The sequence below is a fragment of the Panthera tigris genome, chromosome B1 (assembly GCF_018350195.1).
Source record: "Panthera tigris isolate Pti1 chromosome B1, P.tigris_Pti1_mat1.1, whole genome shotgun sequence".
NCBI classification, from domain to species: Eukaryota; Metazoa; Chordata; class Mammalia; order Carnivora; family Felidae; genus Panthera; species Panthera tigris.
The window spans coordinates 172,563,388-172,588,744 of record NC_056663.1 but is presented as its reverse complement, the minus strand read 5'-3'; the positions used below and the strand labels follow the sequence as shown (position 1 = coordinate 172,588,744).

At 43.5% G+C, this 25,357-nt stretch overlaps 1 protein-coding gene across 5 annotated transcripts in view; it reads left to right on the top strand.

The window, feature by feature from the left end:
• Positions 1-25,357, top strand: part of TBC1D1 (TBC1 domain family member 1) — a 215,232-nt gene that overhangs the window by 101,669 nt on the left and 88,206 nt on the right. For all 5 annotated transcript variants that reach the window (XM_042984763.1, XM_007098858.3, XM_007098857.3 and 2 more), the window contains exons 4-9: positions 648-752; positions 1,737-1,869; positions 7,439-7,530; positions 13,838-13,948; positions 20,610-20,738; positions 22,159-22,245. In XM_042984763.1, coding sequence (XP_042840697.1) covers positions 648-752; positions 1,737-1,869; positions 7,439-7,530; positions 13,838-13,948; positions 20,610-20,738; positions 22,159-22,245 — 657 coding nt within the window. The remainder of the gene's footprint in view (positions 1-647; positions 753-1,736; positions 1,870-7,438; positions 7,531-13,837; positions 13,949-20,609; positions 20,739-22,158; positions 22,246-25,357) is intronic.

Below are 25,357 nucleotides of genomic sequence, written 5' to 3'. Positions count from 1 at the left end.
GCTAAGATATGGAAGCAATCCAAGTGTGCATAAATGAATGGATAAAGAAGATGTACACACACACACACACACACACACACACACTGGAATATTACACAGCAATGAAAAGGATGGAGCTCTTGCCATTTGTGACAACATGGATGGACCTAGAGGGTATTATGCTGAGGGAAATAAGTCCAAGAAAAACAAATACCACATGACTTGACTTATATGTGGAATCTAAAAAACAAATGAGTAAACAAAAAGCAGAACTAGACCCAAATATGCAGAGAACAAACTGATGATTGCCAGAGGGGAGAGGAGTCGGGGATACAGGCTTTCGGTTGTGGAATGCATAAGTCCCAGGCGTGGAAGGTACAGCTTAGGGAGTATAGTCAGGGGTATCCTAATCGCACTGGATGGTGACAGATGGTAGCTACATTGGTGGTGAGCATAGCATAACATGCAGACTGATCCAATTACTGCATCGTACACCTGACACTAATGTAACGTTTGGTATCAACTGTGCTTCAAAAAATCTGAGAAACTAATTTTATAGTGCTCCGGTCAGTCAGACTGTGCTGTGTCAGTCTTAAGTTGCCCTCTGACAGTTGTGCGTCTTGTGGATACAGCTCAATGTTCCTTCCTCTTTTCCCTGCCTTCAACAGGGTATTAGACACGTGGACCATTTCGGGTTTATCTGCCGAGAGGCTTCAGGGGGCGGAGGCTTTCATTTCGTCTGTTACGTGTTTCAGTGCACAAATGAGGCTCTGGTAAGTGCGACTGAGAGTTCTCCCCTGGAAACCTTATTCATGTGGAATTTCAACCTCACTGATTTTTTCTTCCCTTAGCAAACCATATAGCTTCATCAGTGTGTCATCATTTGGCTTCAGTTATTCATCATGACTATTCAACAATTAGCTAGTATACATACAAGACTTATTTGGGCATGTGTCTTCAATTTTCATTGTTTTTGTGGAATCTGCTCACTTTGCCCTCTGGCCCAGCGTTAAAAAATGTCATTTTGGATTTTTGGTCCAGAGGAGTTGGCTTTTTTGTCAGTATTTAATTTGTGGTTTTAGTTTTTACCTTAGCTCATTTAAGCGTTTTGAACATCTAGGTAGTGTTTTTAAGACTATAATCCTAGCAGATATTACGATAATGACTATGTTTGTCAGTGATTAGTGGTCCCCCCCCAAATCTTCAAATACCCAGTCTTTGCAGAGTCCTGAAATCTCAGCCCACTCATCTTTTTTTTAAAGTTATTTATTTATTTTGAGTTTATTTATTTATTTTTTAAGTTATGTCTTTATTTATTCATTCATTCATCCTTCCATCCATCCATCTATCCCTCCCTCCCTGCGGAGGAGGAGCAGAGAAAGAGAGAATCCCAAGCAGGCTCTGCAATGTCATCACAGAACCTGACGTGACGCTCCAAATCACAAACTATGAGATCATGCCCTGAGCCAAGTCGGAGGCTTAACCAACTGAGCCACCCAGGCACCCCGCAGCCCCACTCATCTTTTTGTTGTTGTTGTTTATTTTTGAGAGAGAGCGTGAACAGGGGAGGGGCAGAGGGAGAGACAAAATCTGAAGCAGGCTCCAGGCTGTCAGTGCAGAGCCTGACGTGGGGCTCGAACCCACAAACTGTGAGATCATGACCTGAGCCAAAGTCTGACGCTCAACCGACTGTGCCACCCAGGGGCCCCAGCTCCACTCATCTTAAATGGGCTTTTTGCTATCTTCTCTCTGATCAGGTTGATGAGATTATGATGACCCTGAAGCAGGCTTTCACTGTGGCTGCGGTGCAGCAGACGGCTAAAACACCTGCCCAGCTGTGTGAGGGCTGCCCCTTGCAGGGCCTGCACAAGCTGTGTGAGCGGATAGAGGGTGAGTAGGGGCCCCCTTCAAGCCTTAACATTTCGGGACTTAAAGGTCCCAGGAAAACCTTAGGCAGTCTGCATTCCTTGAAAGATTCTGCCTGAGGCTCATGTTAGTTACAGGGATTACAGGTGAACTGTCAGTATGCTGAGGGTGTCTTCTGTACTGTGCTAGGTGCTCAGGATTTGAAGATAAACATCCACTCCCCAGTCTACCATCGCCCCTCTAAGGGGCTCTGAGTAGAGAGCCAGAAGCTGCATACCGGCTGCATGGCATTTATCAAGGTTGTGCGTGATCAGCCCTATTGGCTGCTATGAAGAGATCTAGTTAAGATAGGAGCTGAAGAATTTCCACCGAGTGTTTCAATTACAAGGTCATCAGTAACCTCTGCCAGAACAGTTTTCATGGAGTGAAGGGGGCAGAAGGAGGGTTGCAGTTGAGCTGAAGGGAAAGAGTAAAAAGGACTGAGTGTGGATGATAGGACGATAGTTTCTAGAAATTTGGTGTCAGGAGAAACTGTGGTAAATGTTACCATTTGCAGCTGATATTTGTTGAGCATTTAAGGTGTGCCAGGCACTGTGCGAGGTGCTGTAACTTGCACTGTTACCAGTTTGATCTTTAGCGCATTGTGGGAGGAAAGGGGATTGGTCGTATGCACATTTTAGGGGGAAGTAAATCAAGAATGAGTGAAGTGTAGGGGTAAACTAGTGTGTGAGTCCGGGAGTCCTCCTGCGAGGGAAAGCCCTCCCTGTTACCTGCCCCTCAGCTGCACCTCAGGAGAAGGCTGTGCGGGGGCGGGGGGGGGGGGGGCGCGGAGAGCCAGCTGACCCAGCTTTGTGCAGCTGGGGAGGTTTCAGCACATCCAGAGCCACAAGGGCCAGGTGGGTCAGAGTGGAACAGATGAGACCCTTCCTGAACGAGAGAGGGAATCTTCCTCAGGTGGGAAGAGAGATGCTCCATTTCTGGGCCTGCGGTGAGGGGGAGGCGAGGGGCAGAGAACAAGGTAAGCCTCTGATGATGATCCTCTGAGGGAACCTGCCATTGAAGTGGTTCATTTCCCCTCTCTCCTTGCTTTTGCATTTTTTTCCATTTATAGGAGGATTTCTAAAACTTTGTGTGCGATTCTGAGGGGAGTCACAGGATTTAAACGGCCTATGTTTTTGTAAGCATCAAAACAGATGTGATAATTTCCTATGTCTCTAGAATACTTCTTTATTTTTATTTTTGAGAGAGAGCATGATCCGGGGAAAAGGGGCGGAGGGGGAGAGAGAGAGAATCCCAACCAGGCTCCACACTCAGCGCGGAGCCTGCTGCGGGGCTTGATCCCACAACGCTGGGATCATGACCTGAGCCGAAATCAAGCATCAGACACTCAACCGACTGAGCCATCCAGGCGCCCCTAGAATACTCCTAATAAGCGTTACTTGTGTAGAGAAGAACACAATTGCTATTTAGATTTCATTTCCCTTTTTGCATAATTGTGGTGAAAGTACATGTGATCTAAAACTGACCATTTTAGCCTTTTTAAAGTGTGCAGTTCAGTGGCATTGAGTAGATTCACGTTGTTATGTGGTCATTGCCGACTTCTGTCTCTGGAGCTTTGTCATCTTTCCAAGTGGAGAATCAACTGAAGTGTAACTCCCTCTCCCCCTCCCCTGGTCCCTGGCCACCACCACTCTACTTCTATCTCTGTGAATGTGATGGCCCTAGTGCATCATCTGAGTGGACTCATGCTTCCTTTTGTCACTGGCTTATTTAGCATAACGTCTCCTAGGTTTATTCACGTTGTAGCGTATGTCAGGATTTTATAGCATTTTAAGGCCGACTAGTAATACATTTTGTGTTTATACCACATTTATCTATTCATCTGTCCATAGACGTTTGAGTTGTTTTCACCTTTTGGCTGTTGTGAGTGATGTTGCTCTCAAGTTGGTGTGCAAGTATCTGTTCATGTTCCTGCTTTCAATTCTTTTGGGAATATACCCACATGTGGAATTGCTGGATCATATGGTAATTACACATTTAATTTTTTGAGGAACCGCCGTTATATTTTCCACAGTGGCTGCACCGTCGTGCACTCCCATTAGTAGTGCACAGGGTTCCAGCTTCTCCACATCCTTGCCCACGTGTGTTACTTTCTTTAGGATAACCATCCAGTGGGTGTGAAGTGGTATTTGACTTCCCTTTTTAAGTGAGATGGATTGACAGTTATCATCTTAAGTTTCCAAGATTCGTTTACAGACATTGTAGTGCTCTTTAAAATAAATCAAAATGATTAATATTTTCAACTGTGCTTTCCTAGTTGCTACTGTTTCCTGACATTATGCAAAATAGAGCTGGAAATGAGAAAAGTTGTGCTTTACCTAGAGATCTCATCTGAAAGGATCCCTAACCCTTCCCTTAGTGGTTGTCAAGATAACGTAAACGATGACAGAAATGTCCCTTGAGAGCTTATTAAGAAGCCAACAAGGACTCTGGCCCTGAAGATAAAGCAGACCGAGATCTGCAGGAGCTGGAAGGATTCCAGAGTTACACCTGATAAATCTTTCTGTGGTCTGGCCTAGCTTTCAGAAAGTGAGAGCTGAAAAGTTTCGTCAAGGTAGGGATTTTGCTGCTGTGGTGTTGGAATTATTATTTAATTCTTCTTTTTTACCTGATAAAATCCAAGCAAAGCAGAGAGCTCTGCTCATGCAAAAACATCTCAGTAGCACAGGTAGAAGGCTGGGAGGCTGTGTAGTGCGTACCCTGATGGGAAGCATTTCTTAAGTATAGATGACACAGCGTTACAGGCATCCTTAGGCGGGAGATGCTTTTAGGAACACTTGGAAGCCTGTGCTTTTTGCTATATTGTGTTCCTAATAAGTAGAATGAAGCGGTTTATTAAAGCTCCTTGTAGGTTCCTGTAAGAGTAGTTCTCATAGGAAGTCAGGCTCTGGCCGAGCACTCTTCACGGACCAGTGACGTGGCCACAAGAAGAAGGACTTAAAAGGCTGCTTTCTTGATCGGTTGAAATCGTCAGTCTGTGCCCCGGGATTTCGGCAAGAATACGTACGCTGTGCACACCAACCACGGCGGGCGCGCCGCTCACGTCGTGTAAGCGGGTCTGGGTTGGAACTCCACACGAGTCCTAGTGGTGCGGATCTAGCATTTTGTGCATTTTAAAGTTGAGCGGAGCGTTTTGGGAATTGCTAGACTGAATTGTGTGTTCACCGAAAAGGAAAAAAGGTTGAACTGAGGTTCTCCTTTGCTGTCCAGATTTGCCTCTGGCAAAGCAAAGTCATTCATCAGACCTCCCTTAATAAGAGCCTTTTCTGCGTCAGCAGTGTGAAAGTGGCCTCACTAACAACCAGGCCGGGGGGATCGTAGCTTTCGAATGCCCTGGACTCTGGTTCCCTGTTTCTGTGTTGTTCCTCGTGTCCGTTTAACCCAGTAAAGCCTTGTAGCATCGTGTCGAGGGTGCCACGTTCGTGCTGCTGGAACCACCCGGGGCAGCGCAAGGTGTTGAGAAGCCCTGTGGAAAGTGTGCTGTGAATATGGGGTAGACAGCCAGGCACCGGGGCCTGCGTGCGTGAGAAACCTCACCTCTGGTTTGATGTGGGGCATGCACTGAGGCATCCTGGATGCAAGGATAAAACTTGTTAAGGCATCTCTTCATACCTGCTGAATGTGAATAGTCTGTGTTGCTGCCCAGTTGTTATAAGTGTGGACTTAGTCTCTCATATAATTAGTTGAATTCTTCGTGGAGCCCAGGGGCTCCCTCTGCGTGTGAGTGTCTCATCGGACAATCCACGTTTTTCCAAAATAGGATGCTTACATTGTGTCCAAGGCCTGCAGGGAGGGCTTTTGGTTAGTGATGACTGCTTATTTTACTCCTAAGTTTAAATACCGTTTTGATTCAACATTTAAGTAGTTACAGCACAGTAAAAGCATCTCTGTGTTCTCAGCTTGCCGAAAGAACACCTGAATTGTGCCCTGACGAAACCCATCTGTCTTTTCTATACTCTCACCTTCCTCTGAATTCACTTTGGTATCGAACCTACTTGTGTGTCAAGTGACTTGACTCTTTGGGCAAAGGGAGGCAGTGGAGAGTTTGAAGAGTTGCTTGTGGAGGCAAAAAACACGGTTCAGAGTCTGACTCTGTCCCCGACCTAGCCGATGGCCCAGGGCAAAATACTGGACTTTCCTGTGCCTCAGTTTCTTCATTTATGCGTTGGGATTACTAAACATGGTACCCACTTCAGGGAGTATTTTGAGGAAGGTGATACACGTAATGTTGAGCGTAGTGGCGTGGCAATCACTTAGGAAACCTTGGCTTTTATTTTTAGAGTATTTTCTTGGCAGAAAAAGGGGGGGTGGTGTTGCTGGGAGGAAGGACATCCTGGAAGCTGAGAGGGCCCCTGCAGTTTGAGGAACAGCTTCCACCAGAGCTGTCGGGGGGGGGGGGGGGGGGGGGAGGGGAGGGGCTCTGCGTCCAGCTGCAGTGGGGGGGCCGGGGGGAGGGAGGGCAGCTACTAATTGGCCTCCTGACTTTTGACAATTGCCTTGCTCCTCTAGACCTCAGCAGATGCCTCTTAAAACAGAGGCTTGATTTCTGACGTTTCAGAGGTGTCCTCTCCCAGCCATCCTTAGCTGTGTAGATGCATTCACAGTGTTCTCCGGAGTGAGTGGCCTTGGCCGGGCACCTGCCGGGTGCCCAGCCTCAGGAGGAGGGGAGGGAGTTGCAGCAGGTGGGTGAGGCGAGGGCTGCCCTTGGAATCAAAGTAACGGGGCGGCAGTTCTCCCACGGTGGTTAGGTCAGCCTTTGTTTCCAGATCTTCTCAGCATGTGTGACATTGATCTCCGGCACCAAGAAAAGGCAAAATAGGATCTAAGCCATGTATGTGTGGAGAAAGCACTTTGTGAAGTATCACATTCTCACTGGCACTAAAATTGTGACTTTGTCACTTTTCCTCCTAATCCTCTGTGATGGTCATCTGATGGTCTTACGACTGTTACTAAGGCAGTGGTGATAAAATGAAAGTTGTTAGCCACATGAATAATCCATTTTATTGGGAAGGAGTCTACCAAGGAAGAGGAAAATGTTTCACACGGAGCCATAGTTGTTTTCCATTGAGAAGAATCATCAGGGTTTATGTATAATTACTCACAAGAATTTATTTTCTGAGGACAAGGTTCTGATTGTGTGAGGTGTGTTAACATGGTCTGGTGGAGAAAAAAGTAATTTGGAACCACACAGATGCGAGGTAGAATCCAACGTGGTGGTCTTGGGAAATCACATAAGCCTCTGGGTCTCGGTTTTCTTAACTGTACAATGGGGATAACTGAATCCTCTTCATGGATTGTTCCGGTGTTATATAATACGGGCCTAATGTTTATGACAGTGCCTGGCACATAAGGGCTCAGCTAAAAAATGTCCGTTGTCCCCATCGGCGTCATTAACATTGTTACCAAGTAGAATGTCTGTAAAATGTCAAAAGCTTGAAGTAGGTGGCTCAGAACATAAAGAGCTCGAGTATGGAAGTTTTACTCTGCCTTATAACTTGTACTTAGAGTGTTTTCTTGTATCTCTTCTTAATAGGAATGAATTCTTCCAAAACCAAACTAGAACTCCAGAAGCATCTGACGACATTGACTAATCAGGAGCAAGCAACTATTTTTGAGGAGGTTCAGGTAAAGTACCAGTTTTTCATTTCTAGACTGAAGGAAAAGGTAAGCAGCTTACCTGAGAGATGTTACTTATGAAAAATCGCAAACCAGAGCTGTCACAGCTCTGAGGAAGTGGCCCTGAGTTCCTCTTGCTTTGAAGTTAAGCCCCACTCAGAGGTGGGGGATGGGGTGGGAGGTAGGTGAGGGGGGTGGGGGCAGGTCAGATGGCAGACTGACACCAGGTCTTGGTTTCCACAGTGAATGCAACTAACCCAGAAAGAGTACTCCCTTAAAAACATTTTAGAATAAAGAAAGGAAATTCTAGAGTGGAAAGAGCCTCAGCCCAGGGGACAGAAGACCTGGACTCTGGTCCCCAAGCTCTACAAGAGTTTCTCTGCTCTACAAGAAACTCCTGCCAGCCCCTTCCTGCTCGGGGTTTCAGCCCCGAAGCGTGGGAGTCAGCAGAGACAGTATTTTGTACGTGAACTTGGTCATTAACCGTTCCTTCCCTCTTACTCAGTGTTGGACACAAATTTAGATGATGTTATCTACTTAGAGCTATATATCAAACCTAACTGTAAAAAAAAAAAAAAAATGCAAAAAAAGCCAGCTCGTCAGTTTTCTGTTAAACCTGGAAACTCGCTCTTGTCCTTGCGCGTAGATGCGGCGTCTCTCCGGGAAACCGTGCTGTGTGTGCTGGCATGCCCGTAGTGTGTTCGTTCTGAATCTTTAATGAGCTCATCAAAAATTTCCTGTCTGCTTTAGCTGAGGGGCATTTTCTATGGTTTCCTGGCACTTTTGTAGGGAGGAAGGCACATCAGAACAAAGGATAAATATTTTTGTGTGGGGAGCAGAGTGAAAGGACCTTGCAGTCAGTAAACCAATCCAGAAGGCCCGTAGCTCTGGGTTCCAGGTTCTGTCTGTCTCCACACTGGCTGCAGGACTCCACCCACCAGGCCCATGATCTGTTTTCTGTTAGCGTGAAGAGTTAGAAGACCTGTCTTTTTCTCTTTAATCCCATTAGAATTCTCTTCATCACCCTTGTTCTCCCATGGTAGGATTGGCACATGTTTGTAGAAGGAAAGCACGGGAAGGTTTTTTACTTTCATAAATAGCTTAGAATGTAATTTTCACAATTTCCACTTGCCTTTAAATTTTGTTTTCTTTTGAATCGACTTGAGACATGACATTTTTTTTTTAAATGTTCATTTTTTTATGAGAGAGAAACTGAACGGGGGGTGGGGGAGGGGGAGAGGGACAGAGGATCTGCTATGTCAGTGCAGAGCCTGACGTGGGGCTTGAACTTCTGAACCGTGAAATCATGACCTGAGCTGAAGTCTGACTCTTTACTGACTAAGCCACCCAGGTGCCCCCTTGTTTTTACGTAAAGGATCTTTAGAGTTCTGAGTACACAGTACTCAGAAAAACTTAGTGTGATTTTTACTTGGAATTCATAATGGACAGTTTGCTTCCGATTGTTAATGCATTTACAGTGGAGGCCGGGCCTTTTCCTCTGGTGTTGGTCTATCTGCTTGCTGGTCTGGTGCTATCAAAGCCACTTCAGGGAATGTCTTTGCAGCAAGCTTAGAAGATGCACATTCCTCCCCCAGTGTGAGTTTTATTTGTTATTTAGACAGCACCATGTAGCACTTTATTACCTATGCTGATTCATCTGACCAAAAACAGTGCGATTAACCAGCATAGGTAATAAAATATTGTCGAGCAATGAGAAATTCCTAATGGATGTGATTCTGAGATTCTCTTTGGCCCGTGTCAGTTTTTAGACACCCAGTACATACGGAAAAGAGATTTTAGAGACGAGTGGAGACAAGGTTTATTTATTTTTAAAAATGCCTGTAGTTAATATCTTGGGGTCCCCAGGTGTTGTTCTAGAAGGCTCTGTAAGTTGATTAGCTTAAAGACCAAAGGAAGGTCACTGTTGTGAAAAGCCAGCTCTTACTATGTCCTCCATCGTCGTAAGTGTGGCTTTTCCTTGAATGATACAAATTTGACATGGATGTCTTCCTCTAACAGCCTGAAGGTTTCATTGAATTATTTCCAATGACCATTCTTGATTCTGAAATGACATTTTATAAACCAAGTCATTGATTTCTTTTTAGGTAGCAGTGCCGGCTAATGTGTTTGAAAATCGTACATTTCAGAACGATCATAACAAAAAAGGTGGCTTTTCAATGTCAGGATCCCTTTTGTAAACAGAGTGGTTAATACGTTCCTTTGTACCGTCTTTCCTGGAGGGTAATTTTGTTTCTGAAGAACTCTCCAAGGGCAAATTTTCATAAGACAAATGGAATTACAATTGAAATTAGTGGCACATGATTATGTAGTTGTTAAAGCATACATAATCAGTGTTTTTGTAAATAAATGCTTAATGCAAAGAAAGAAATGCAGAGCACACAGGACATGAAGAACAAGCCGTCAGTAATGGCCGTGATGCAGGAGATGGTCGCTACTGCAGGGAGCTGACCGCGAGCGCGCTGAGAGAGCTTTGTGCCCCCTGAGTGTGCTGGCCCGTTAACCCTTTGTGAGAAGACTCATGACACGGAGAGCCACTTTTTAATTTATGAGCTCCTGAAACAGGTCGTATAATTTTCCCGCATATCTTCCTGAGCAGGGGGCCCACGGGGTCTTGCCGTCTTCCCATGCTGCCCTGCTGCTGGCTGAGTGAGCCGGATCAGGCGGTCCCCCGGAGGGCTTTCAAGCCGAAGTAGGGCAAGGAAATAAGGCAAGGAAGGGAAGTGCTTCAGAAGCCCAAGTCTTCTCATCTGAGTGAGTGTATTTCAGGGAGTGGCTGAGTTAATGCTGAGTAGGTAAGTCGAGTAGGTTCCTACTCAGAGATGTCAGTAATGGATTAAAGAACATGATTTTTCACAAGTTTTAAAGAGGAATGGAAGAACTTTTTCTCTACTTTGTAAAGAATATCAACTTCTTTGGATTTTCCACGGCTTTAAAATGATTTCATTTAAGATTTGATTATAACTTTTTGAAAAGATGTCAGAATGTAGTGTCCCAAGTGAGCATCATTTTAAGGAGTACCCTCAGAAGACCACAGACTTTCTCAGCATCGTGGTGTTCATTAGTGAGTGTTGGAAATTCAGTGACTTTTACCACCAGTTCATAGGCCCTCTCATAGAAATAAGGTCAAGAAGCATGTAGCAGAATTGGCTTGGTTATTTTTGACAGTCAGTTGGTTTGTATTTAATGAAATATAACTGTAGAAAAACACAAATCGGTGGTGTGTGTACTTCAGTGAATTGTGCTACGATGAATACACCTGTGCAGCCGGCACCAGGATGAAGACATAGAGCGTTTCCAGCCCCTCAGAATCCCCCCTGAGTATTGTCCCCAGGTACCTACTGTCCTCACTTCTGACACTGCAGATTGGTTTTGTCAAAACTAAGTTAATTTTTGACTGCAAAGTGATGTCATCCGGCTCAATTCCCCGTCATTTTCCTCAGGCTTCTCTCTCTGACTAATGAAGTTTGGTAAAATTAAATCACCTGTGGAAAGTAATGATTTGCCACGGTGGAGGGTGGTGAAGTCACATGAGAGGTATTAAGGAGCAGGCACTTTGCTAATCACTTTCACTCAATAGAAGAGTAGCCCATAATCGTGTTTCAATTATTTTAAGGAAGGACTTATTTCTTAACCTTGTAGGGCATCGTGAACAGTGGCTTCCCTCTGTGGTGGTTAACGAGCCCCGGGACGCAGTCTCTGGCCCTTGCTTTCAGTTTTTAATGGGCAGTGACTGTGTTTGTACATTGTGCTCAGCTGTCTCATGTTCTGTCCCTTTGAACAAATTCTTGTGTATTTTGAGGGGAAAAAGTTTCCTTCTTACTCATTTTTAAGCCTTTATTGATACTTTTGATATAAGCTATTGCACAGAATTTCTCTAAGAAAAATACACTTTTTCTTGTTGAGAACACCTTCAAATATTTAACCAAAGATATGGAAGAAGAAATGGTTCCACTTCTTGGCTGTGTGTTCAGAGGCTTATCATAATTCCTGTCTGCTCCTCTTTCGTGGACTTCTTCTAAAAAAAAATAAGACTTTATTATTATTATTATTATTATTATTATTATTATTGTTTTGTTGCAGCAGTTTTAGTTTTATAGAAGAAGTGGGTAGAAAATATCGAGTTCCCATATGACCCCTCACACCCCAGCCCTACCCCCAGGCCAGTTTTCCCTGTTGCTAATATTTTGTCCTAGTGTGGTACATTTGTTACTACTGATTAGTCCATATGGATACATTATTATTAACTGAAGTCCTTAGTTGACATGATGGTTAACTTTTAGTGTTGTTACGTTCTGTGCTTTCTAACAAACGTATAACAGCATGTATTCATCATTATAGGGTTATACAGAATTGTTTTTCACCACCCTAAAAATCCTCTGCTCCATCAGTTCATTCCTCCTCCTCCTCCAGTCCCCAGGCTTCCACTGATCTTTGGCTGCCTCCATGGTTTTGCCTTACCCAGAATGTCATCTAGTTGTAGTCATACGGTGTGATGGAGATTGGCTTTCATGTAACAACATGCATTTAAAGTTCCTCCGTGTTTTTTCATGGCTCCGTAGCTCTTTTTATTTTAGTGCTGAATAGTGTTCCATTTTATGGATGTATCACACTTTGTTTATTCACTGTTGAAGGACATCTGGGTTGCTTGTAAGTTTCGGCAGTAATAAAGCTGCTATAAACATTGGTGTGCAGGTTTTAGTGTGGGCATAAATTTTCATCTCGTTTGGGTAAATACTAAGCAGTGTGATTTGCTGGATTGCATGGTAAGAACATACTTAGTTTTTTATGAGAAGCTGTCGAACTGGTTCGCAGAGTGGCAGTATCATTTTGCCTTCCCACTGGCAATCAATGAGTTCCTCTTGCGTCCTGGGCTTATGGACCATGGGTCATCTTCTTGGGGTATAAAGTTGGGATTGTGGTGCTTGACCGTGCCTTTCCTTTGGTGAAGATCTGATGGAACTTTCTTTGGAAAAAATCCAGTTGTTTCGTAAAACATGTACAACTTCATAACATGAAGGTTCATGACTTGGAATTGAGATTGAGAGCATCTGTTCTAGCTTCCAAGATATTTAATCCTTAAATCTGAAATTTGAAAGAACAGGGAGTCCTCAGTGAAAACAACCCCTTCTAATCATTTGCTATCTTTTCCTTGAGTTACAGGAACAACTTATCATTTTAAATGATCTTTTTCTTAAGAGAGGGAGTACCAGAAGGTCTGGGTTAGTGTTACCTTTGCTTCTAAAAGCTATGGCACAAAGGGTAAAATCATTGTTTCTCGGTTAACTTGGGGAGGAGTTTGCCAAGAGTGTGGCTGACCCAGACTGGATGCTTGTATGTTTGATTCATGTATTACACCCCAACTTTGTTTTGAAGGGCAGGCTAGAAGTTTGGGATGGGGGGAGAGAGGAGGAGCAGGAAAATGGATAATCGTCGTTATGAAAAATACATATTTTCAAGGTTTATAGACTGGACGCTTTGTGTGTCTTCAGAATAAGTCAGGTTTTTCTTCATATTCAGAGAAACAAATACACTAAATTAGACGGTCTGTAAAAACTGAACACAGATATTTCAGATCCAGAGAATTTGGGACCTTGGAGTTTATTTTGTGCATAATCTTCATTTGAACAGATGAGGAAGCTAATCACTTGCCTGTGGTCACACTTATAGGCAGTACCTAGAACCTGCATATCCTGATTTCTAGTCCGGTCTGCTTTGCTACTACCTATACGAAGAATTAAAGGTGTAGGGAGAACGTTCTTAAAAAAGAAAGGGGGAAAAGAAATCCATGCCATAAAATAATGTGTGCAAGTTCACGCCTTGTTGGGCTTGCAAGAAGTGCTTCACGGTGAACGTCACATTTGATGCATATGGAACCATGACCCTGGATACAGTTGCTGTTTTCCTTTCCAGTTCCCTAACCATGAAAGTTTATGAACATGTAGCCCTTACGGCTCCGACCTCTGGATGTTTACACAGTTTTTACTCTTTTCTTGTTTTCAAGACTATTTATTTCTTAAATATTTCCACTGTGCCTCTATCCGAAGTGAAATATTTATTTTCCGTATGAGGACATCAGAGGTCAAAAGTGAATCGGGCTCACTGGCTCCATTGTTCTTTTTAGGAAGTGTCTCCCTGTCTAGATAGGATCATTGGTGCCCCCTGGTGAGATGATTGGGTAAAAGCACCCATTGATGGATGGGAGGAAGCTGTTTGTATTTTCAAAGGCGTGGTTTAGCAGTTTTGTTAACAGTTAAAAATAAATGTGATATATTGTTTTTTTTTTTTTTTTTTAAAGAAATTGCGACCAAGGAATGAGCAGCGAGAGAATGAATTGATTATTTCTTTCCTGAGGTGTTTATATGAAGAGAAACAAAAAGTTCACACCCATGTTGGGGAGATAAAGCAGGTATGGCTTTTTTTTTTTTTTTCCTCTTCTTTTAATTTTACCAGGATGCGGTGTAAAACAAAATCCTGAGGTTTTTTTCTCACGTTCTGAAACTTTTTTTCTCCCTGTATCTTATTTTTATTTCTTGCACATATGAGGGAAATTTGGGAATACTGAGACCGTGCTTAGAGGAGGTCGGCCTCATGGTGGGAGTGGGGCAGGCGCCTCCACAGGAGGGCTGGTGTAGAGCTTCCGGGATGAAATTTAAGAGTAGGTACTGCTACAACAGGCTACTTGACCTGCGGAGAGGGAGCCAGTCTCTGTCACCTCCCCTTTCTCCCTGGTAAAATGGGAATGACGTTGCAGGGTCGCCTTCAGAATCCTGTAAAGTCCCTGGAGGGTCTTTGTGACATAAATGCTACGTGAATGCAGGGAGAACACTTCAGACAAATTAGGTTATGACGTTAGAGACCCTGGCGTGTGTGCTCTTCAGATCTAGAACTTGCATTGATTCCATTTCACCTGAGGGAGGTCCAGAATCTGCCTGCCTTCCTCTCCTGGCCACAAGCATCGTTTAGCTTATCTGTCTCGGGGTGCTGGGTCAGAAGCTGGGGCTACCTGCAGGTCTCTGTCTTCGAAGTGCTCCAAGTCTGGGATTCCGTACACACGGTGCCCCAGACCATTTTCCTATGTCTTTTGGACTCTATGTAAGTCAATTCCTGGTAACTGTTATAGCTTCAGATGTGCATTTTGTATTAAAGTTCCTTGTGAGCCAGAAAATCTAGAGAAAAATCACTGAAGGATGTTCAGAACATCCTTCATTTCCCAAAAGTATATTGCCTTTTAAAAAAAACAAACACGTAACCGACACGTCCTAAAGGCACCTTTAGGTCCTTTAGCGCTCAGTGGCCTGCCCCCTCCCTTGCCCTCTTCCCTATGACACCCCTGCCTTTGTCCAGTTTCACGCGGACCCACACATGGCAGCTCTCCTCAGATTTCTACCTTCCAGTTGGCTCTGGCAATCAGGTACCTTTCCTGAGCTCACAGGGCTTACGTACAGTGTCTGACATTGTTTTTAATCTCCTTGGCCGACTGTAGCATCTCTTGGCAGGGACCCCGACACCAGTGCACTGTGCGTGTGTGTCTGGCCTTCGTGTGTTGACACTCCTCCCTTCCCAAGACGGGAAGTCTTGGGAGTTCAGTGCCCCTCCGGTTCACTCGGGTGGGCCACCCAGCCTAAGCTCACAGTTAATTCTCTACTTTTTTTCAACCTATTTCTCGTCTCGCTTTCATTCTTTTTTTTTTTTTTTTTTTTGGTTCCATTAATAGTTTTTCCCTAACTTGTTCCAACAGGAAATTGATAATTTTGAAATAATTTATAACTGCTAGAGGGGAATGAAGCATTTATGGTGGATGGAAAGTTTTGACCTAAGTACAGACTCATATTTAGGGAACAGAGTAGTGTCTTTTTGATTTGGGCATAGTTGAGTGCAGAGGAGACATGTAATTAATTTTATTTCCATTTGGGAACATCAGAGAATTTAATATAAAAAACAGAACTGTCAGCACTTTGTGTAGAGGATTCTGAACATTCTGTTATCCCATGCCCTCACATCCGTGCCTGTAAAGATGTTGCCCCGATTCCCAGTTGTGGTTGGGTCTCCCCCAGACCGGACACCCTCTTGGGCTCTGAGGATCAGGCTTTTCAGAACAGCAGCTGCTTTTAGAGGAATCAGATGAAGCTCTGAGATTTACCAGGACATTCCTGGTCTCTTTATGCTACGGAGTACTTTAACTACATGGATTTCATTACATTCTTCTTGCACCTAAAAATCCCCATACCCTTTGAAAACATGTCATGACTTGACCTAGAGAGGAGTAGAACCATGGCTTTGACAATGAACTTCTCTGACCACCGGTCTTCAAAAGTGGACAGAGAGAGACACTGAGCACAGGCTCAAGGCTGCACTTCGTTAGAGCCAGTGATCTGTTTGTGCTTTTCAGTGACTAAAGTGATAGTGTTGGATAGCTGCCAGAGGACTCAGTTTCATAAAATAGAAAACAAACTGAATGAGATTTTGTTCTTTTTTTTTTTTTTAATGTTTTTTTATTTATTTTTGAGACAGAGACAGAGCATGAACGGGGGAGGGGCAGAGAGAGAGGGAGACACAGAATCGGAAGCAGGCTCCAGGCTCTGAGCCATCAGCCCAGAGCCCGACGCGGGGCTCGAACTCACGGACCGCGAGATCGTGACCTGAGCCAAAGTCGGACGCTTAGCCGACTGAGCCACCCAGGTGCCCCTGAGATTTTGTTCTTATGGAAAAGGTAGAATCAGTTTGGGCAAAGACCTGTAAAGTAATAAAGTTAGAAGGTGTTGCGTTTTAGTCGATGAACATATTATTTCCACTTGTATATATAGAGCTGGTGCAAAAAACTTACAGTATTCACTCATCTGACACTTAATGAATGTTTGCCATGTACCAGACAAGGTTCCAATTTTTTGCATGAATGATTCCATTTCTTCTTCAGCTCTTTTGAGGCGGGTGGTCTAATACCGTTGTTAGGGATGGGGACGTGGGAACAGAAGTCAAGCAGTGTTAGGGAATGGCGGAGCCATTGTGTCTGAGGTCCAAGGACATTATCATAATCATGATGCTTTTTAGGAGCTTAGCTAACAAAGTTAAATGTTCTATAAGTACTTACTGATTTGCCCGGGTCCGTTTTCCAGTAGAGTTTTTTTCTGACATTTTATTTTGAAAGATTTCAGACATGCAGGAAAGTTGAAAGGAACAGTGAACATTCACATACCCACCATCCAGATTATACTGTTCGTAGCATTTTGTAATATTTACTTTCCTGTATGTCTATCTATTATATCACCTTGTTTTTGATGACTTTTAAAGTAAGTTTCTGATATTAATACTCTTTATTCCCAAATACCTTAGTCCGTAGCTACATTTTTAACTGTACTCAGTATTTGTTCATAAGTTTTTGGAGATTTACATCTTGTAAGTTGCACAGATCTTGAGTGTACCATTTGTGGCGTTTTGAGGCCTTCATACATTGAGGTGGCCCAGACTCCCATCAAGGTGGATGGCAGAATGTACCCCCGGACCTCTTTTCTAGTCCTCACTACTTCTCCCTGCAGACAACCATGGTTTTGATTATTTTTACCATAGACTAATCTTGCCTGTTGTAGGACTTTAATGGATGGAATCATACAGTACATGCTTTATTGTTTCTGGCTTCTTCCACTTCACCTGATGTCCCTGCTCGTCATCCACGTTGTTGTGTGTGTCAGCGCTTCCCTTTCCTTCCTTGTGCCAACACGACAGCTTTTGTCCATCCTCCTTTTGACGGACGCTCAAGCCCCTTCTAGGTGCTAGTTGTGACGAATAAGGCCCCTAGTAGGTACGTTGTGGCGCCACAGGTTGGTGGGTTCTGACCTGAGAACTTAGTGTAGCCACAGAATTTAAAACTTGGCTCCAGACTCTCGTGCCCAGAGCTCGCCCATCTGTCGTGGGTTGGGCCGTATGATGCGGTGCAGTCTGCTCTGGGGACCCAAATTATCTGTGAACCAGCATCACCTTTGAAGGAGAAACTTCTAGATGCTTATTTTATTTTATTTGTTTTTTTTTTAAATGTTATTGAGAGAGAGAGAGAAAGAGAGAGAGAGCAGGGGAGGGGCAGAGGGAGAAGGAGACCGAGGATCCGAAGCAGGCTCTGTGCTGACAGCTGCGAGCCCAGCTCAGGGCTCAAAGTCACAAACTCAGGTGAAATAGGACCTGAGCCGAAGTCAGATGCTCAACTGACAGAGCCACCCAGACGCCCCAGGTTTTTATTTTAAAATAAACCAGGAATATATTATTTTCTAAACTGAAATTATACTGGGTATATGATAGACCTAGAAGAGCACGGTGTCAGACTGCAGAGGAAGGAAGCCCTGAACGAAGCAAACAGACGTCCGTATGACCTCGTTTAAAAAAGAGAGACCCCAGTGCAGTTTTTCTTGTATGTTTTCTGCTACGTGTCACTGGTCTCCTAGCCAGTGTTTTCTTGACTTATCAGAACAATCCACTCAAAATGCTTTTACTTCACGGAAACCTGTGGAGTCTGAAAGCAAGCCCACCGCTTCGTAACTTTGTGGGAGGACCGGCGGTGAGTCCAGGACAGGCCCCTGAGGGTTCTGTGTGGCTCCCTCCCTTTGCACTGGAGGCTGCCTCAAGTGTGGACAGGCTCCTTCTTGGTAAATGATTGCACAGGACCAGCTGCAATGAGTCAGGCACCTGCCCGTGGTGCCTCATGTTTGGCGGGCACTTAGTCACTATTGGGTGAGGGGGTCTGTTCCCTCAGGCACGTGTTTCCCATGGGCCTGCCTGGTGCTCACTGCTCATTCACTCATTCTTCGGCGAGCAAGCATGAAGTGTCCAGAGCGTGCTCAGTATACCCTGTGAAAACACAAAGATAAGTGATGGTCTCCCCTGAGGGAAGTCCTAAGCTGGTCGTCATTCTTTTAATGCACATTCTAATTCTTACAGAAGTAAAACGCTGATGAGTAGACAAAGCCAAAAGGTAGCTCTTATCAGATCCTTTCTTTCTCATTTATGCCTTGAAAAACATATGACAGTCATAGGTGAATTAGGATTTCATTGTTTGAAACAAGACATGAAGTCTTTGACCAGCAAATAACTGAATAAAATAAAAAAATGCTTGATGACGTAGGAATCAGGGGAAGACGAATTAAGAGACCATCTCTATCCGCCAAGTCGGTAGAAATTCAAAAATCCCCTAATACCATGTAAAAGTGATCTGTCATGTACTGGGACTATGAATTAGTACCATTTAGGGGAGAAAAATTTGACAGTATCTGGTACGTGTGAAGACACACAGACGTAGAGACCCAGCAAGGACATTTCTAAGTACTCCCCTTGCAAAACCTTTCACCTGTGTGGTAGGGAGCTCTGTTCAAGAGAGATAAGCGCAGTCTCCTTTGTAAAAACAGAAGGGAATCTGTGTTTAACCACAGGAACATGAACACATTGTGTTGTCATATGGTGAACTGCTACACTCTAACTAAAGTGAGTGAATCAAAGAACATTTGTCAACGTGGATAAATCTCAAAAACAGCATTGAAAGAGAAAAGGTCATTATGGAAGAGTATGTACAGGATGATACATTCATGTAAAGCTTCCACTATATGTAAACCATCATATATGTTTTACGGATACATATGTATATATAAAGTTATAAAAAATGAGATGATGGACACCAGACTCAGGAGAGGGCTTATTTGTGCAGATGAAAAATGGAGAGTGGCTCCAGGAGGCTTCAGAGATGTCTGTCATGTTTTCTATTAAACGTAGAAAACAGTAGCTAATAATCACGATTGCTGACATTTACAGAGTATCAGGCATGTTCTGAGTGCTCTCATGTGCATTAATTCATCTAATGCTCGTGAGCACTCTGTGAGGAGAGCCCCCTGTGTGTCCTCAGTCTGCAGGTGGATGACCCGAGGGGGCAGCGGGTAATTACCCGTCCAAGGCCACAGAGCTAGGAAGCGGCAGAGGACCATCTCACCCGGGCAGAGCTCCAGAGCTCGCGCTCCTCACTCTTCTCGACACCTGCACGTTCACTTGGCCAGAGCTGGGGGTGGGGGTGGGATTTGTTGTATTAGTCTGTACACTTTGCTGCATGCTTTGAATGTGTAACAACAAAGAATGGTCGGAGTTTAGAGTATTGGAGGATGGGCTCGTTCATGTGGTTTTCTTAAAAAAAAAAAAAAAATCATTGTCTAGCAGAAAGCAATCAGGCAAGACTCCATAGAGGTAGGAAGCAATTTAATCTAGAGGTTTTTTGTAGTTGTTTTTTTTTTTAATATACCTCTTTGTTAATGAGTAACATTAAAGCTCATTTAGCGGTTGGCATCCAAATGCCATTACGTTGTCAGCTTCATCTTGTGGTCAGTTAGGGGGACAAGCTTGGGCACAGAGGGAAAGGGTGACAGACACAGTTAGGAGGGAGAGAGGAAGAAGTGGAGGAGACAGAGCTCCACAGAAAGCAACGAGGGCATTAATTTAGGGTGATGGAGTGGATTCTTCAGTTGATAAAATTTATTTTGTTTCAACCTCTGAGATGCCCCCAAAGATAAATTATAATGTACTTTGAAGAGCTAATAATGGCCACCTTTGTACCAGAAACTCTGCTCAATGCTTTATATGATTTACCTGTTTTAATCTCACAACACAGCATTATGATTAGATCTTCAGGTGGGTCTGAGTTGACAGAGGATTCTAGAAACGAAGGCTAGGAGAGAGAAAGTAACTTGTACAAGGCCAGTTAGTGAGTGACACATCTCTGATCTGACCGCAGAGCCTGAGCTCTCGAACTTTGTTAACTGAGTGGTTTCCAAGCACCTTAGGTTCTTTCATTTGGAGCGGTCAGAGCAACTCTTCGAGACAAACTAGTTCCTGGACCTGCAGCCATGCCGTGGAGGAGCAGATGAGGGCACAGGATCAGAATCATGGCCTGGGGCAAAAAGATGCATCCTGGAGACTTATCATTCCTTAAGGAAGGAAGGAAGGAAGGAAGGAAGGAAGGAAGGAAGGAAGGAAGGAAGGAAGGAAGGAAGGAAGGAAGCTAGCTGTAAGTGACTTACTTAACTTTTCATGGTTTCACTTTTTAGACATCACAGATTGCAGCGGAGAATATTGGAAGTGAGTTACCACCTAGTGCCGCTCGACTGAGGCTGGATATGCTGAAAAACAAAGCAAAGAGATCTTTAACAGAGTCTTTAGAAAGTATTTTGTCCCGGGTAAGTAGCATAATCTCTCCTAATTTAAGTGAAAATCACTTTTAAAGAAAACATAAGATTCAGTTCTTTGCCTTTTTAAATAAAATTTTGTTTATTTATTTATTTATTTAGTAAGTAATTTGTACACCCAGCGCGGGGCTCAAACTTGACCCCAAGATCAAGTCACATGTTCTACCCACTGAGCCAGATAGGCGCCCCTTAAATCTTTGCTTTTGTGCCATTGAGTGTTTGCTATAAAATCTAGGAGGGTAAAAGCTTTTTAATGTCTTCTCTGTCTTACAGCAATGTTACTGACACTTTTTAACTTGGTTTAGGTTAAAACCAATTCTCTTATACTCCATGGTATTTTTTGTTTCCCAAAAGGATGTTCTTCATTGGCCGGCCTCTGTGAAGGGCACAGAGTACGGTAAAGTGTGGGTCCAGTTCTCCCTAAGTGCCACCAGGCACAGCCTAGAAAACCATTTACCATCGGCTGCTGCTGGTATGTGTCTGGAACTCTCTGTGGCGGGTCAGTGAACTGTGGCTCTTGGGCCAAACGCCACCCACCTCCTGTTTTTGTAAATAAAGTTTTGGAACCCAGCCACATCCATTCATTTACCTGTTTCCTTAGTTTGCTTTTGTGCAGAGTTGAGTAGTTGCCACAAAGCCTAAGATAAGAGATTTATTGTGTGGCTCTTTAAAACAGAGAAGTTTGCAGACTGCAGCTCTACAGGAAGAACGAAGTATACGTAGATACCAATGTGGGAGTTCCTTAAGAAATTACCTGCTGTGTTCCCCACCCCAACAGGTGCAGATAACCTTTCACGGCACTCCTGAGAAAGCAGAGTTTGATTTTCTTTCAACATTTCACACCATTCTGGAGCTTGCAGTATCTTATAGTTTTGTTTCTGTTTTTGTTTTTTTAATTTCATGACACAATCCATTTAAGTCATACTTAATTGTTTTTGAAAGAAAACTGAATTTTATTTTGTTTGAAGATATTTCTGAACACTTTGCAGCATCCTTAGAGATAATTCAAAAACATCCATTTACAAAACCAGGTGGCCACCTTTGGGACCCCCCAAGTAGAATGTTGTCTGATTGTCATACAGCAGGCAGGTTGTGACAGCTCATGACTTGGGAGAGAGGTGTTGAGTGTGCTTGCTCTAGCTCTTGCTTTTCCTCACAGATTCTCTCTTCTTTCTGCCCCTCGTCCCTGCCAAATGACTAATCCACGAGGTGCTCAAGAACATTTAGGTTGATGTGTGGTTAAGAAAAAAAAAAAGACAGCAGTGTTGGTTATCTTAATGCACGTATGTGCTCAGCAGCATTTCTCACTAGATGCATTTTTCCTGAGATGCTTAGCTAGACCACGCTGCTTCTAGCTGATGCCTTTGCAAAAGCCTAAGGGAGCGTAACTTGACTGCTTTTCTTTTTGTAGGGTAATAAAGCCAGAGGCCTACAGGAACATTCTGCCAGTCTGGATCTGGACAGCTCCTTGTCTAGCACATTAAGTAACACCAGCAAAGTAAGCGCGTTTCCCTCTATGTGACATGGTTCATGCTCATCTGTCACCTGCAGAGCCTACAAAGGGAATGAAGGAAGCCTCCTGTCTTTAATCATGAAAAGTTTGGTGCCGGCAGACTTCTTGGTGCAGGGGGAGGGCTGGTCTTGCAATTCTGTAACTTAGAAGTTTCACATAACAAAGCAGATGGCCGTTCTGTAAGCAAAGAAGCAAGATGACAATTTAATTTTATTTTATTTTAATCCTTTTTAGTGTTTATTTTTGAAAGAGAGGAGACAGAGTGCAGGCGGGGGAGGAGCAGAGAGAGGGAGACACAGAATCTGAAGCAGGCTCCAGGCTCTGAGCCATCAGCACAGAGCCTGAGCGGGTCTCAAACTCACAAACCTCGAGATCAGGACATGAGCTGAAGTCGGACGCTTAATGGACTGAGCCACCCAGGCGCCCCAACAAGATGTCAATTTTAGACCATTAAGAGATAATTTATCACAACGCAGCCAATGGACTTCTTTCCCTGTGTTGAAAATAATTGAAATTGGGAACACCTCAAGAGTGGGTCTGGGAGTTCCATGAAATATGGAACCTGAGTTCCTGAACGAACTTTACCCTTGGGCTAGCTCTGTGATTATAATGAAATACTACTGTTTTCATAAATAGCTGAGCTCCACCCCTCGCGTCCGTCACCAAGCACGGCTTTGTGATAGTGAGCAAGCCTGTGGTTCTGTTCAGCAACAAACCTGTGTCTCTGTCCTTGTGTTAATTTCTTACTTTCTAGACATTTAAGCATTTTCAGCTTTTTTAACCACCAGAAAGTGAATTTGGGGTTTGTGCTAGGGAGGCCAGCTTTCCTTCTGCTACCAGAGCTCTGACAGATGCAAATGAGAGGGAAGTTTTGTGGAGGCCGGCTCCTGACCACAGGAACTCTTAAGTTCTTCTGAGTTTCCTCCTGCGCATGTGGCTTTCAAAGTTTTTAGACCATAGCCAACAGCAAGAAACTCATTTAATGTAGCAAAATGATTCACAAACATACATACACACTTATACCCAAAATTAAAATTTCACAAAACAATATTTGCTGTAGACAACCTGATACATAATGTTATTTTCAGTTGTTTTTTTACTTTAAAAATGTCTATTGCTTGGGACAAAAAGTCTATTACTTGAGAAACACTGCCTTGAAAGGGTGCTTCTCAGATTCTCAGGTGCACCTTTAATGGGGTTCTGGTGAAAATGCAGATTCTGATTCAGTAGACCTGTGTGGGGCCTGAGATGCTGCATTTCTGACAAGCTCTGAGGTCTGTGCACCGCTCTCCCCCCTGGGGAGCGAGGCCCTAGACACCAGTCTTCTGAATATGATTTTCTGAGTTAAAATCTAGTGGGACAGAGCATCATCTGACCTCCATCCACCACATACTGGTTCTACCCCACAGTTTATTTCAAGTTTGGAAATGGTATGGTTTATCTGCCGTATACAGATGAGTGGGACAAAGCCCCTGCCCTGAGGAACTTATCTGGGAGATGACAGATACTCAACACCAGCATCAAGCAGAATATAGTAGGAGCCCTGAGAGTTTCGAAGAAGACAGGATGGTTACTTAGCAGTCCCGGGAACAAGTGGAAGGGAAGTTATTTTGATCAACGGAAGCACAGAAAGCACGGGAGCAGGAGCAGTGGTGCTTTTGAATTTCATTTTCAAGTATAGGCATTCTACCTGTGGCAGTGGACAGGGAGAAGCATTCCAGACCAGTGCAAATAAAGATAACCGTGACGTTCATGTCACTCCAGTGACTTTTCCAGGAAGTCTTATTGTTTGTTTTGCATTCTTCTCCAAAGCCCAGATCTAGGAACACACATGTAACTTGAATTTCTAGGTAATCTTAAGAGAAACACAACTTTCAGAAGCCACCTGTTTGAGTTGTGTGTGGGAGGATCTTTATGTGTACTTCTTTACATCTTTTTTTATCCTGAGATTGAGAAACTATTGTAAAGATACTTTTTTTATGTAATTGGATCTTAACCCAGAAATTGATCATCTAAGAGTTGAGGAACATCCGAGTGGCCCTTTTAGGTGTAAGATTAAGCTGAGGATTAGCTCTTTCCTGTAATTTGGAGGGATATTAATAAAAGTTGAGATGGACAGCCTTGCATAATGGAGATTGTTTGCTATGATGTATTGTCTTAGACAAAATTTTATTATTTTTTTAAAATTTTTTTTTAGCGTTTATTTATTTTTGAGACAGAGAGACAGAGCATGAACGGGGGAGGGTCAGAGAGAGGGAGACACAGAATCTGAAACAGGCTCCAGTCTCTGAGTTGTCAGCACAGAGCCCGATGTGGGGCTCGAACTCACGGACTGCGAGATCATGACCTGAGCCGAAGTCGGCCGCTTAACCGACTGAGCCACCCAGGTGCCCCTTAGACAAAATTTTAAATCCTTAAAAGGATCTTTGGAACTACAGGGTCTTAAAGAATGGAAAATTTCTGCCATGTTTAAAGGTAATTAATATTTCATAGTATGTTGGGAATTAAGTTTTTCCTATCTAATTCCTTGAGAATTAAATGTATATAATCTCTCCTCTCAATAAACATATATTTCTAAAAATGAAAATCTTTAGTGCCTACCATTTGGAAGGTACTCCACTGTATATTAAGTGAACACACAGAATTTAGATTCTCCAGTCCATCATGACATGCATTCATTTCATTTTACTTTTTTCATGTTGATTTATTTATCTCTTCTAGCAATTTCCTCAGGGGCAAACTGGTATACCTCCCCTTATTTTACATTTTTTGCCTGGAAAAGAATATATTGGCCACCAACCATGTCTTGGGTGCCGCACTAAGCATAGGATTGCCTGAGTAGTAGTACATCTCTTTGAAAAAGTATGAATCTTGAAAGGCAATGGTATTGAAATATTGTCATGATTCCCAATAGATGTGTGAGTTACCCACTCAGTAGATCCACTGAATTCCTGGTACAGTAACTTATATTTGTATAACATTTTACAGCAAACTCTCACTTGTATTATCTTGCTTACCTCTTGAAACCCAGTGAGGTAAATCTTCATTCTACCCTTTTATGGATGAGAAAAATTTAGGTACAGAAAGAAGTTAAATG